This window comes from Myotis yumanensis, unplaced genomic scaffold, assembly GCF_028538775.1.
Source record: "Myotis yumanensis isolate MYYU_CA2020_CCGP unplaced genomic scaffold, mMyoYum1.0.hap1 SCAF_8, whole genome shotgun sequence".
NCBI classification, from domain to species: Eukaryota; Metazoa; Chordata; class Mammalia; order Chiroptera; family Vespertilionidae; genus Myotis; species Myotis yumanensis.
In genome coordinates, this window is record NW_027223759.1 from 10,805,878 (window position 1) to 10,819,186 (window position 13,309).

At 36.2% G+C, this 13,309-nt stretch overlaps 1 protein-coding gene across 6 annotated transcripts in view; it reads left to right on the top strand.

Annotated features, from left to right (window-relative positions):
• The window catches only part of NBEAL1 (neurobeachin like 1), a 109,782-nt gene that overhangs the window by 39,664 nt on the left and 56,809 nt on the right, over positions 1-13,309 (top strand). For all 6 annotated transcript variants that reach the window (XM_070421889.1, XM_070421891.1, XM_070421886.1 and 3 more), the window contains 9 exons: positions 3,662-3,747; positions 4,943-5,032; positions 6,497-6,665; positions 7,091-7,224; positions 7,898-8,057; positions 8,165-8,267; positions 9,204-9,360; positions 11,146-11,304; positions 12,735-12,894. In XM_070421889.1, the coding sequence (XP_070277990.1) occupies positions 3,662-3,747; positions 4,943-5,032; positions 6,497-6,665; positions 7,091-7,224; positions 7,898-8,057; positions 8,165-8,267; positions 9,204-9,360; positions 11,146-11,304; positions 12,735-12,894 (1,218 nt within the window). The remainder of the gene's footprint in view (positions 1-3,661; positions 3,748-4,942; positions 5,033-6,496; positions 6,666-7,090; positions 7,225-7,897; positions 8,058-8,164; positions 8,268-9,203; positions 9,361-11,145; positions 11,305-12,734; positions 12,895-13,309) is intronic.

The window sequence follows — 13,309 nt, forward strand, 5'->3', positions numbered from 1 at the left end:
TTCATACTGTTTAATTCAGCGGCTCTCCACCTGTGGGTCGCGACCCCTTTGGGGGTCGAACGACCCTTTCACAGGGGTCGCCTAAGACCATCGGAAAACACATATAATTATAATTACATATATTTTTGTGATTAATCACTATGCTTTAATTATGTTCAATTTGTAACAATGAAAATACATCCTGCATGTCGAGTAACACTCCCTCCACGTTCTGCGTGGAGTAGGGTTCGGTATCTGAAAGTGGAGCCGCACAACAAATGAGAGAAAAAGACACGAGATAATTTTGCAATATTGGGGGACCAGGCGGGCAAGTCCTGAAGGACTTCCACCCATGCTCAGGCTGCTCCAATCTTTTATTGATCTGGAGTAGCCCTTAGGGTAAGGAAGTTTCAATGACACACAGATCAGCAAACAATTTCCAGGAGTAGACAAAAGTATCTGATTAATTCATCAATAGATTTTCGAGTGTAGGCAGAGTATCTGATTAACAATAATCAACAAGGATCTACATAACTATCTAAGGATTAAGGGAACTAAGGTGGGAATGCTTCAACTATTATTACCTAAATTAACTGAGTGGTTCCTAGATTAACTGGGTGGTGCACAGCCCTGACCTTTGCTAGGACTTTCAATGGCTACTAGCTTTTGGGGGCTGTTTCTGTCTAAACTCAGCTAGTGAAGACAATGAATGGACTCCAGCACCTGCATATCAGATATTTACATTACGATTCATAACAGTAGCAAAATTACAGTTATGAAGTAGCAACAAAAATAATTTTATGGTTGGGGGTCACCACAACATGAGGAACTGTATTAAAGGGTCGTGGCATTAGGAAGGTTGAGAACCACTGGTTTAATTAAACTTAGTTTTTTTCTGTTGCCTAAATCTGAAAGGTATATTTGTTTTAATCAAAGTTTAAAGGGAAGGGGAAAAAAACCACCCACACACCATACTCCCCCCCTCCCCCCTCGGCATTATTGAGATGTTATTGACATATAACATACGTACATTTAAGGTATACAATGTGATGAGTTAATACACATATATATTGTACAATGATTGCTGTGGTAGTTAACACCTCCATCCACTCTCAGAATTACAATTTTTCATATGTGTTAATAATATTTAAGCCCTATCCAGCTTGACTCAGTGGATAGAGCATCAGCCTGCGGACTGAAGGGTCCCAGGTTTGATTCCGGCCAAGGGCACATGCCTGGGTTGCGATCTCGATCCCCAAGAGGGGATGTGTGTAGGAGACAGCCAGTCAATGATTCTCTCTCATCATTGATGTTTCTATCTCTCTCCCTTCCTCTCTGAAATCAATAAAGAAATATATTTAATAATAATAATCATATTTAAGACCTTTCTTAACTTTCAAGTATATTACATAGCATTCTTATTCTAAGAATTGCATTATAGTTATTTTCAAAATTATAACTATTTTAGTAGATTGTTCAGGAGTTAAGCCTTAAGTAGCCATGTATATTAACTCTGCAGAATAACTTATTAGTGTCAAAATTTCTTTTATAGATTACATGGGAGATTTGAGATGAATGAAAATGTCCAAACCTTCAAAGTTTTTATTACTTTAAAACTCACCAAAGTATTTGAAGTTGAACATTATAATCCATATAAATTCCAAATTAATAATAAGTCATTTAGTGCAATTATCACAGCTCTATAGTTTTGATTTTATTCTTACAATTTTTCCTACTTATAATTCTGCTCTTGTAAATAATAATTATTTGTAATATAGTGTTCGTAATGATTGTTCTTAATTGTTGCATATTATATTGGATTCATAATGCATGATTTACTTAGGCTGTTTATAATTTTTAATATTGATATAAACATAAATATTCAATATTATAGGCCTGGTGCATGAAATTTGTGCAGGGGGGGGTGTTCCCTCAGCCCAGCCTACACCCTCTCTGGGACCACTGGCTCCTAACAGCTCACCTGCCTGCATGCCTGATCACCCCTAACCATTCTGCCTGCCTGCCTGATTGCCCCTAACCCCTCTGCCTGCCTCTCTGATCTCCCCTAACCACCTGTGCCTGCCTGCCTGATCACCCCTAACTGCTCTCCTGCTGGCCTGATCACCCCCAGCTGCTCTCCCCTGCCAGCCTGATCACCCCTAACTGCTCTCCCCTGCCGGCCTTGTTGCCCCCAACTGCCCTCCCCTGCTGGCCTGATCTCGCCCCCAACTGCCCTCCCCTGCCAGCCTGGTCACCCCCAACGGCTCTCCCCTGCCAGCCTGATTGCCCCTAACCCCCTGCCAGCCTGATCTCGCCCCCAACTGCCCTCCCCTGTTGGCCTGATCACCCCTAACTACCTCTGCCTCGGCCTCCACCACAATGGCTTTGTCTGGAAGATGGCCGGTTGACCCGGTCTAATTAGCATATCACCCTTTTTTTAGTATAGATTATATAGGATAGGATTGCTTAAATGAGGGGGAAAAGTCTTTTTCAGCAGGAGGAGATGCTCTTTGCAGACAAATACATAATCCCTATATCTGGACTGATAGCCAGCCATATGCATTATACCGCCAAACCGGTTATTAAAAAATTGAACTGCTTTCTTACACCTTACACCAAACAGCTATTGCCCTTAAAACCCCTCCTCGGCCCCCACCTTAGGTTCTGCCTTCGCAGTTCACCCAGATTAGGTTCTGATTGGTCGGTTTCTATGCCAGTCAGTGTCAAAAGCTCTGCCTCCTAGGTAGCCATTGGCTCCTCACAGTTCACCCAGATTTGATTCTGATTGGTCAATTTCTACGCCAGTCAGCATCAAAGCTCCGCCTCCTAGGCAGCCATTGGCTCTTCTGGGAAATCCAGAATGGTCCTTCTGACAGCTGTCTCTCTCTCCGGGTTTATCTTCGGGCCTGATCCGCAGCCTCCACAGCAGCTGCTAATCAGGTCCTGCCTCTCTCTGGGCCTGATCCATAGCCACTGCTGCAGCGGTGAGGTCCTTAGGCCTCCGGCCCAGCACTAGGCCAAAGACTAACGATCTTGCCAGTGCCTGCCTCGCCTTTCTCCCCCCTGCCGCCCTGCCCACCGGCCACCAGCCTTGTGGGCCTCGGGCGAGGGACTGAGAGGTGCTCCATGCACTTCCTGGTGACCGTCATCCCTCTGGTAGTTAGGTCGTGACAGCCGTAGGCTATCATTAGTGTAGATGATGAACTGTTGTACTTACTGTTTTTTCTTATTTTGACAGATATACTTATGATATTGCAGGATAAATATTCAAAGTGTGCATATTATTATGGCTCTCAATGCATATCACCCAATCAGCTTCCAAAAGGGATATACAGTCCTTACCAGTAATGCATGAGTATACCAAATTCATCACAGCCTTTATACTGTTTCCTCCATTTTTAAATGTAAAATGGAACCAGTTTTAATTGTATTTCTTTGATTTGATTTTTTATTAGTAAAGAGTTTTGTCCTGCTCATTTGTTACTCCATTTCTATGATATCTATTCAGATATATTAAAAGTGATATAAAAATAAAGTACATTTTGGCTAGTGTGTTTTAACTGTGTTATATGAGTAGCTAGAAACAGCTCAATTTAAAATTTTGTTCTGATTACGCAGAACCCAAGAGGCCAAATCTATTCAATGATATGTGTGTGTGTTTGTGTGTATAAATAACTTTTAGGTCCAAACTGTTTAAGCCCTTGGAAATTTCAAGAGTCTGACATGGCGGACCTGCCTGGTAATGTCCTCCTTCATTATACTGCAAAGGTCAGAGTAAATTCATGGATTGTTTATCTAGTTGTTACTAACTATGCTATCTATGAACTAGAATTTCTTTTTATATTTCTTTTGTCATTTCAGTGGGTAATTGAGAAGGGGCTTGAATTGCCATTAAAAATTATTAATTTTCAAAGGAAGATGAGAAACATTAAAAATAAAGGTGCACCTCTCATCTACAGTTTAAATGTGATCATTAGTCATCCCAATAATATGAATAGGAATAGCTATAATGGGAATTTGTACAAATGAATCAACTTCAGTAAATGAAACTGTTTAAATTTTTTTTTCCCCTACTTTTTTGGAAGGAGCGAGGAAACAGAATTGCTCAGCATTTGCTTTGTTAATTTTTAAAATATGATGTTAGAAAACAAAAACAAAAAAGGAATGTTTACCTAGCATGGAGAAAAAAGCAACCACCTATAAGCATACCATTCTTAGTCATTTTTCCTTTGGACAAAAGGTCAGCAAGGACCAAGTGAATGAGATCAAAGGTAGAGCTGGGAGAAAGAAAAGGGAGAAGTTGCAAAAACAAACTATCAGTTGCCCTCATTATATTCAGTGTTACATTGACCAAGAAAATGCTTTTGCTGTGTGAGATTATACATTATAGAACTTTTTCCTAGTTTAGTCTTCTAGTTTAGTTTAGTCTTCTGGCCATAATTTATTACTTTGAATACTCATTTGTTATTTCTAGCCTAATAAAATTTACTTATCAGTTGGAATTTCCCCCCAACTTTTTATTTTGATTAATTTCAAACCTAGAGAGAATTTGAAAGAATTTGAGAGAATTTGTAAGGTGAAGTCTTATATACTCTTCACCTAAATTTCCCAATTATCAATGTTTTTAAAAAGGCAAAAAAGTCTTCTTGCATATATTGGTTTAAAAGAGAAAGAAATGTAAAACTATGTGGTTGGTGAGTGGTAAGTTCTAGCCTTAGCTCATCTGTCAGATGACAAGCAGCAGTGACCTGCATTTGATGAGTACTTTAGAATATAGTCCCTGATTCTTTTAAGAAACAATCAGAGACTAATAATACTAAACTTAATATTGTAGGCATTAATGGACTATGCTATATACCTTTTAAAGTTATGGTGAAATGTTCCATCTATAGTTAAAGTTATGTTTTGTCTTCGTTGTGCTTAGCTGTTTGCCATGTTTTTTTATTTATTTATTTATTCTTAGGCCTGCAAAAATTCAATCTGTCTTGATTTATCTACTAATTGTTTGCATGGAAGGTTAACAGGAAACAAAGTAGTAAACTGGGACATTAAGGTAAGTTAATGATAAATTGTAGGCAACATTTTTGTAAGTTTACTGATTCTTTAGAAGGGTTTATGTTTTAAGCACCACCAGATTTATTTGAATAATAAGTCACCGTTAAAATGTTTGCAGGATGAACAAATAAGTAGTTGAATGACTGATTTGCTTGAAATTTAGGTTTTAAACTATGCTGTCAGCTTAACAATTTTCATGATAAAAATATACTATCTTATTAATTAATTGCTCCACTTGTTAAGGTATTTAATCCCTAAAACTATGTGGCAGATTTCAACCCTTCTGGTCACTTTAACACCAATTGAATATGCTTATTCTTGCAGTGGAACAAATCATTAGGATAATTTTTCCTGTCTAAAAATAAATCCATCAGTTAGTATTAATCCTCATGTTATTTCTGTGGTATAAATAAATAAATATTTATTTGTTTATTTATTTATTTCAGAGAGGAAGGGAGAAGGAGAGAGAGATAAAAACATCAGTGATGAGAGAGTAGCATTGATTGGCTGCCTCCATACCCCCTACTTGGGATCAAACCCGCAACCCGGGCATGTGCCCTGACCGGGAATCGAACCATGACCTCCTGGTTCATAGGTCAACGCTCAACCACTGAGCCACACAAACGGGGCTATAAATCTTTTTTCTCTTTGATTTTAAGAACAGATATCAGCATAGTAAGATTTATGATATGCTTACCGATTTATAAGTTAACTTTGGCTGTCACTTGTAAGATTGGTTTTACAAGGCTTGTAAATATGAAGAGGTTGTATACAAAGTTTAGCTGGGTCTACATGGCAGTTTAGAACATTTTAGCAGTTCATATCAGCTAATGTTATGTAGATTCACTATATGTCAGGCACTGAGCTTACTTAATCCCTGCAACAACTTTACAAAGTAGGAATTAATATCATTCTAATTTTAGAGATGAAGAAACTGAGGCAGAGAAATTAGTAACATGTCAGAGGATTTTGAATATATTTTGTTAAGCTATTCAAAATAGTCACTTTGAACTTTGGTTGAAGCCACCTACTCCACCTTTTTTGTTAAGTAAAAATAGAGGAGTCAGTCATATTTCTCCTGTCAAATATATTCTTTTTTTCCCCATGATTTATTCCCCTGTTCATTATGCTTGATTGCCTTTAGACAGTTTCCTCTTACATCCTTAGTGTTACATTATAAAGTCAACTCATGTCATGTTTAGATTGCCTGTTTGGAATTCCTGAACTTTGGAAAATGAAGGTGCAGTAAAAATGACCTGGCTTAGTCTCAGTCGAGTATTGATTATGGTGACTTCTAAGGCTGCTCTTTAAAGCATGTGCCCATACAAGGGTTCCTGTAGCTTAGACTGTTCCATACATTGCCTAAAGATTTAGTAAATTATAACCTCATACATACTGTCTAGTTATCAAATGACAAAATTGCCCTTGTTTTAAAGATTAAAATACTATAATTTTTTTCCAGGACATCGTAAACTGCATAGGTGGATTAAATGTACTCTTTCCTCTGTTGGAACAAATTAGCCACTTCAGTGAAGAACAGATTCCCGAAGGAATAAATGAAATAACAGTTTCTGAATTGATAACACCTGTAGAAGGAGATTGGGTGATACCGACTTCCCCAAAGACATCAGGTATTAAGATGAAATTAATACAAAATAGTCATTGAAAAATTGGAGAATTAATTGAAAATAGATTAAGATGTCTATTAGGAAGAAACTTAACCATTTGTAGCTGAGGCAACCCATCCCTAATTTTACTAATGTTCAGAAAGTTTGTAATACTTTAGTCAGAAGACTTAAGATGTTGGTTTTACTCTTATCCCAAGTTTGTACTTTTAGTGGAAATATGACAACATTGTTAAATTTATGGTAGAGAAAATATTGACATGCGCATATGCAATTGCTTCTTTCTCTGATATTTGTGTTCTATAAGTGACCGTAGGAGGCAAATTTCTTAACTGGATTTTTGTATGTTACAATAGTCATTATGATATAGAAAATACGATATAAAGTGATTAGAGTAATTATGATAATTAATGACATGTTCATAATTCCAGAGTCAAGACTAGAGAGAAGTTTAGTTGCAACATTTATCTTGATTGTGAAACACTTGATTCAAAGACATCCTATTAACCAGGACAATCTTATTCACTCCCATGGAGTTGCCACTCTTGGTGCCTTACTTCAGAAGGTGAGCTAGTCTAACATTATGATGTGGCTGATGATTGTAAATAGCAGTTAATGTTGGAGGTTTTTCTTTCTAATAAGTAAATTTTTTTTAATTACACTATTATAGCTTGTTATATTAGTGCATATAATTTATTTCACAAGTAGGTTTTAAGAATCATTAAATCACCTTATACAAGAATTACTTATCTTACATACTAGGACCTTGTTTGTTAGCTTTGTTATTTGGGATATTTGATTAATTCATAACAGTAGGAAAATATGTTCTAGCATTACTTCAGAAAAATTGTCTTAAGTTCATGTTTTTCTAATCAACATTTTTATATTTAGTAGATGTTCTGGATAAATTATTTGAAATTATAGCTTAATAATAATGATTATTGCCGAAACCGGTTTGGCTCAGTGGATAGAGCGTCGGCCTGCGGACTGAAAGGTCCCAGGTTCGATTCCGGTCAAGGGCATGTACCTGGGTTGCGGGCACATCCCCAGTGGGAGGTGTGCAGGAGGCAGCTGATCGATGTTTCTCTCCCATCGATGTTTCTGACTATCTATCTCTCTCCCTTCCTCTCTGTAAAAAATCAATAAAATATATTTAAAAAACAACAACAACAACAAAAAATAATAATAATGATTATTTATACTGAACTTTACAGAAACCTTTTCTGTTTGGATTTCAGATGCCAAGCACCTTGATGGATGTTAATGTATTGATGGCAATTCAATTACTAATTGAACAAGTATCATTAGAGAAAAATATGCAGCTCCTGCAACAAATGTATCAGTATTTACTTTTCGACTTTCATATTTGGAACCGTGGAGATTTTCCCTTTAGAATAGGTGAGAGCAGGCTGTTAGATATAGTTTTATAGTTGTTTTGGGAATCTATAACTACATATATGACTTAATGATTGGTATATCATTTAAGAGTGAACTTTCTGTTTTAGGTCATATACAGTATCTTTCCACCATCATCAAAGACAGCAGGAGAGTTTTCAGAAAGAAGTATGGTGTGCAGTTTCTCCTAGATACCCTCAGGATTTATTATGGGTATGATGTCCTTATGCCTTCTCAGTTTAATATTTTCTGCCTGCTACTTGATTGGAATATCTAGATTGTTTATTTTCCAGCAATTCTAATATCCTTTAACTTCAGAGAGGCAGGATAGTGTGGAGGTCAAAATGAAAAACAATGGATCATATACTTTGGGTTTGAATCTTGTGTTTCATCAATTGATTAACCGCAGGCAAATTACTCAACTTTTTTGTGCTTAAGTTTTCTGTTCTGTGAAAAGGATATAATAAAACTGAGGTATCTTATGGTTGTTTTGAGGATTAAATTAAATGAATTAATAATGTATAAAGCACTTAGAATTGTGTCTGCTACATAGTGAGTGTTGCATAATATATACATTAATATCTTTGTCATTGAAACTCCTAACTTCAGAAGGTTTCCTATTTAGAAAAAGAAGCCAAAGATACCATAGATTCCTTTTTTTTTAAATTAAACTTATTGGAGTAACGTTGGTTAATAACATTGTTATGAGTACTAACCATAACATGGAAACATCTTTTTTAAATTAATTTTTTATGTAAAAACTAGAGGCCCAGTGCACAAAATTTGTGTGCTCAGTTAGTATTTGGAGGGGGGGATTTAGTCTCTCAGCCTGGCTTGTGCCCTCTCACAGTCCGGGAGCCCTCGGGGGATGTCTGACTGCTGTGGAGGTGGGAGAGGCTCCTGCCACCGCCGCTGTGCTCGCCAGCTGTGAGCCCAGCTACTGGCTGAGTGGTGCTCCCCCTGTGGGAGTGCACTGACCACCAGGGGGCAGCTCCTGCATTGAGCATCTTCCCCCTGATGGTCAGTGCGCATCATAGCGACCAGTCATTCCTCCATTCGGTAGATTTGTATATTAGCCTTTTATTATATGGGATACACAAATATAAGAATTTTAAATTTCAATTCTTGCACTTTTATTTTCTCTTTCAGAAGTGATTGTAAATATAGTGAGCTGTCTCTAGATGATATTCGGACAATAAGGACTTCTTTGTATGGACTAATTAAATATTTTCTGTGCAAAGGTGGAACTCATGAAGAGATACAAAGTATTATGGGTTACATAGCTGCTATTAATGAAGAAGAACAGGTATTATGCCCAAGATGATCTGATTTTTCCTTTTAACATTTAAGTTTCTGTATCATCATCTTTTAAACTTATATATGTACTAGAGGCCCGATGCACAAAGATTCGTGCAAGAATGGGCCTTCCTTCCCCTGGCTGCAGGCACCACCTTTGCTCTGGTCCAGAGCTGCCTTTCTGCCTTCCCACGCTGCCCAGAAGCCCAGAGTGGCTGGGGCGTGCGGAATGCCTGCGGGATGCAAGTGTCCTGCCCAGCCGCTCAGCGCCTGCGTATGCAAATTAACCTAACATCTTTGTTGGGTTAATTTGCATACTCACTCCTGATTGGTTGGTGGGCATCATGAAGGTATAGTCAATTTGCATCTTTCTCTTTTATTAGTGTAGATAATAAACATTCTAACAGTAAAATGTTTATAGTGTCGCATATAATATTATACAGTTAAATAAATAAAATTTATCTCCTAACTGAAAGTTTAATAAACTAGATGTCAGTATACTAAAATATTTTAATGAACTAGAAAGTAGGATGTGAAAATAGTTGCTTTGTCTGGCAATTCTGAGCCTATTTTCATAGGTCACATAATGTACATTTACTTATCATCAGAGTTACTGGGCAGATTTCTAACATGAATTTTAACATAGATTCATAAAAATTTTGCATAAAGTAAATTGTAAATGTATTTCTGTTTTTAAATAATTTTATATACATTATTTATTTATAGCTCAGAACTACTTTTTAATACAGTGGTTCTCAATGTTTAGTTAGCTTTACCTGGGAACTTTTTATAAATTAAAAGATACTTCTGAATCAAGCTCTCCAGGTGCTTGTGGTACATGGTAGAATCTGAGAACCACTTGTATGAAATATACAGATCAGGAATTCCTCTTCCCACTTGTACATTTGAAAATATATGTTCAGAAAGATTTGGAGACTTAAAAATTTGTCACACCGCTGATAAACCTGGAACTAGAAGAACCAAGTGTCTTTTCTGCTGTTTCTGTGCTCTTTCTATATCCCACTCTCAACATCAAATTTGAGGCGCTTTAATTTATGTTGACTTAAATATTTTTCCTTGTATCATGAAATACTCATTGTTTACTCAATGGTTACATGCCGTTAAAATTGGTATTATATAGATAAGTGAACTTTGGCAGTTTCCCTATCAGGTCGGACTACTTCAAAAGCTTCTCATCATTTAGAATAATGAGTAGCCATCTTATTAAATGTTAGCTCTATTGTCACTTGCTAGGATTCATTGCCAATGAAATTTTCTTGGCCAATTCAAAGAATTATTTTTTGAAAACTTAACTCTGTATAGAACAATACCAGCCATTCTAGATTTATACTGACGAACCAATTATCATTTTTACTTTTAGCCTAATGGAGGCAGGGGTAAGAAAAGTTTATAAATAATTATGAAACAAACAAAAAAAGAGCATGATAACATCTATAAGAGAGAAACAAAGTCCTATGAGGTTTTCATACGAGAGTATTACATAGTGAGGAGACCAGGAAAGGCTTTATGGAAGAGATTGCTTTCATATGGATAAAGCGGAATAGGTATGGTTCAGCAGGTAAATATGGTAGTGAGAAGATATACAAAAGGAAGTGGAATAAACCAAAAAGCATAATGGAGTGAAAGGCAGGGTTCAGAAGACATCAGACAGTTCAGTTAAGCTAGAATATTAGGGTATGTAGGATTTAGTTAAATAACTGTTTGTGGTTTATGATTTTGTTTGGCTTCCATATCTGAGTGTGGTCATTTGATTTGTGTTGTTTGATTTTAAAAGCTCTTTGGAATTTTGGATATACTCTTTAGTCTCCTGCGTACCAGCCCAACTAGAGGTCAGCTTTTCTTACTGCTGTTTGAACCAGGAAATGCTGACATACTTTATGCCTTGCTCTTAAATCAGAAGTACTCTGACAGACTAAGAGAAATCATTTTTAAGGTACATTTTTCAGATGTCTTTATATTTTGGGACAGTTATGGTATATGAATTTACTTGGAATATATACATTCTATGAATGTAAATCTTTTTTTATATCTACTTCTAATTTTAAATGTCACATTTGTTTTGATATATATTTTCCATGTTTTTGTTTGCATATTAAAAAAGCTAATTATATTGTAATCTTATCAGTAATTTCAGTGGAAAATGTACTTTGTTATACCATCCTCAATATAAAATCTCTCATCTCTATTTTCACTTGTGGTGGGTCTACATGGCAGATCATAATTAACCTTATATAGCACTATTTGTCAGGCACTTGCAACAACTTCATGAAATGTGTATTATTTTCATCCCCACATTTCAGATGAAGAAACTCGGCAGAAAAAATTGTAATTTGTCTTGTTGAAGAATATAGAACCTATTTTTATTAAACACTCTAGAATATTCCAAACTCCGAACTTTGGCTGAAGCCACCTACTACACCTTTTTTATTAACTAAAAACAGAGGCAGTCATATTTCTGTTGCTGAATACATTCTTTAGTTTTTTTCATGATTTATTCTCCTGTTCATTATGCTTAATTGCCTTATAACAGTTGTTTCCTCTTACAGCATTAGTGTTACATTGCAAAGTCTACTTATGGGACATATTTGGATTGCCTATGTTTGAAATCCCTAAACTTTAGAAAACAAAGGTACACTAAAAAGTGGTCTCTTGCGTATTGGTTGTGGTGACCCATGAAGCCACTCTTTAAAGCATCTGCCCATACAAATGTTCCTTTGTGGAGATGAAATTAAATGTTATTTCTTAAAAAAATGGCCTAGGAAGGATTCTTCATGATATTATTTTCAAGATTACCCTTTCCATATATGGTTTCAGTTTCTCTTTTTGAAAAATGTTGATCTCTAAGAAGTATGGGGTTGCTGATTTATTACCTATTTTAGCATATTGATAGGTTGCTTTGCAAACTGTTTCTTTGTTATTAAAAATTATTTTGATAACTGCTACATAAATGGATTACTAGACTAATCTAGAAGATCTTTGTTCTCTTTGAGAACACACTATTATTCCTCTTATAAGCTACAGGGTTTGTTTCCATATATACCTTAGCCATTAAAAGAAAATGTAAATTATTCCTTTCATCTCCTAAGAAGTACATGTAAACTAGAATTTTAAACATATTAATTATTCTAACACAGATGTGTCTTAGTCCAATTTATTTTTCAATTATTTTTGAATGATGATAAGATATGGAGCACTCCTCCCCATTAGTGCTGGGTGTTTTTTTTTGGGGGGGGGGGGGTTATACTTAAGAAATACAATTATGTTTCAAAAAACATATTACACCAATATTTTATTCAATATTAACCTGTGACACACTGTTCTTAGTTCTCTATATTAAGAAGACTCTATTACAATTGTGACCAGGTTATGGAACAAATGTTGAAATGTACAAATGTATATGAACGAAGTAAACAACGTATTCGACTCAGAGAAGTTGGCTATTCAGGATTGGGACTCCTTCTAAATGAAACACCTGTTAGTACTTCTCTCATTAAAAACCTCATCAATCAAATCATAAATACAGGTATGACTAAGGGTAATGGTACTGATGATATTTTTAAAATATATATTTTTAGTCCTCATCAGCGGATATGTTTTCATTGATTTTTTTAGAGAGAGAGGAAGGGGTTGGTTGCCTTCTGTACGTACTCTGACCAAGATCAAACCCAAAACATTTTGGTGTACAAGACAATGCTCCAACCAACTGAGCCACCCAGCTAGGGCAATCCTGATTATTTTTAAGGAATGTTCTTCATAGTAGCATAATTCTATTTGATGGTTCTCATCCCTCCCCCCCTTGAGGTTTTTCTCCCTCCTTCCTCAGCTCTTTAAATTACCTGTTGTTGTTTTTTAATATGTTATTATTGATTTCAGAGTGGCGGGGGGAAGGAGAGAGAGAGATAGAAGCATCAATGAGATTATCGATTGGCTGCCTCCTG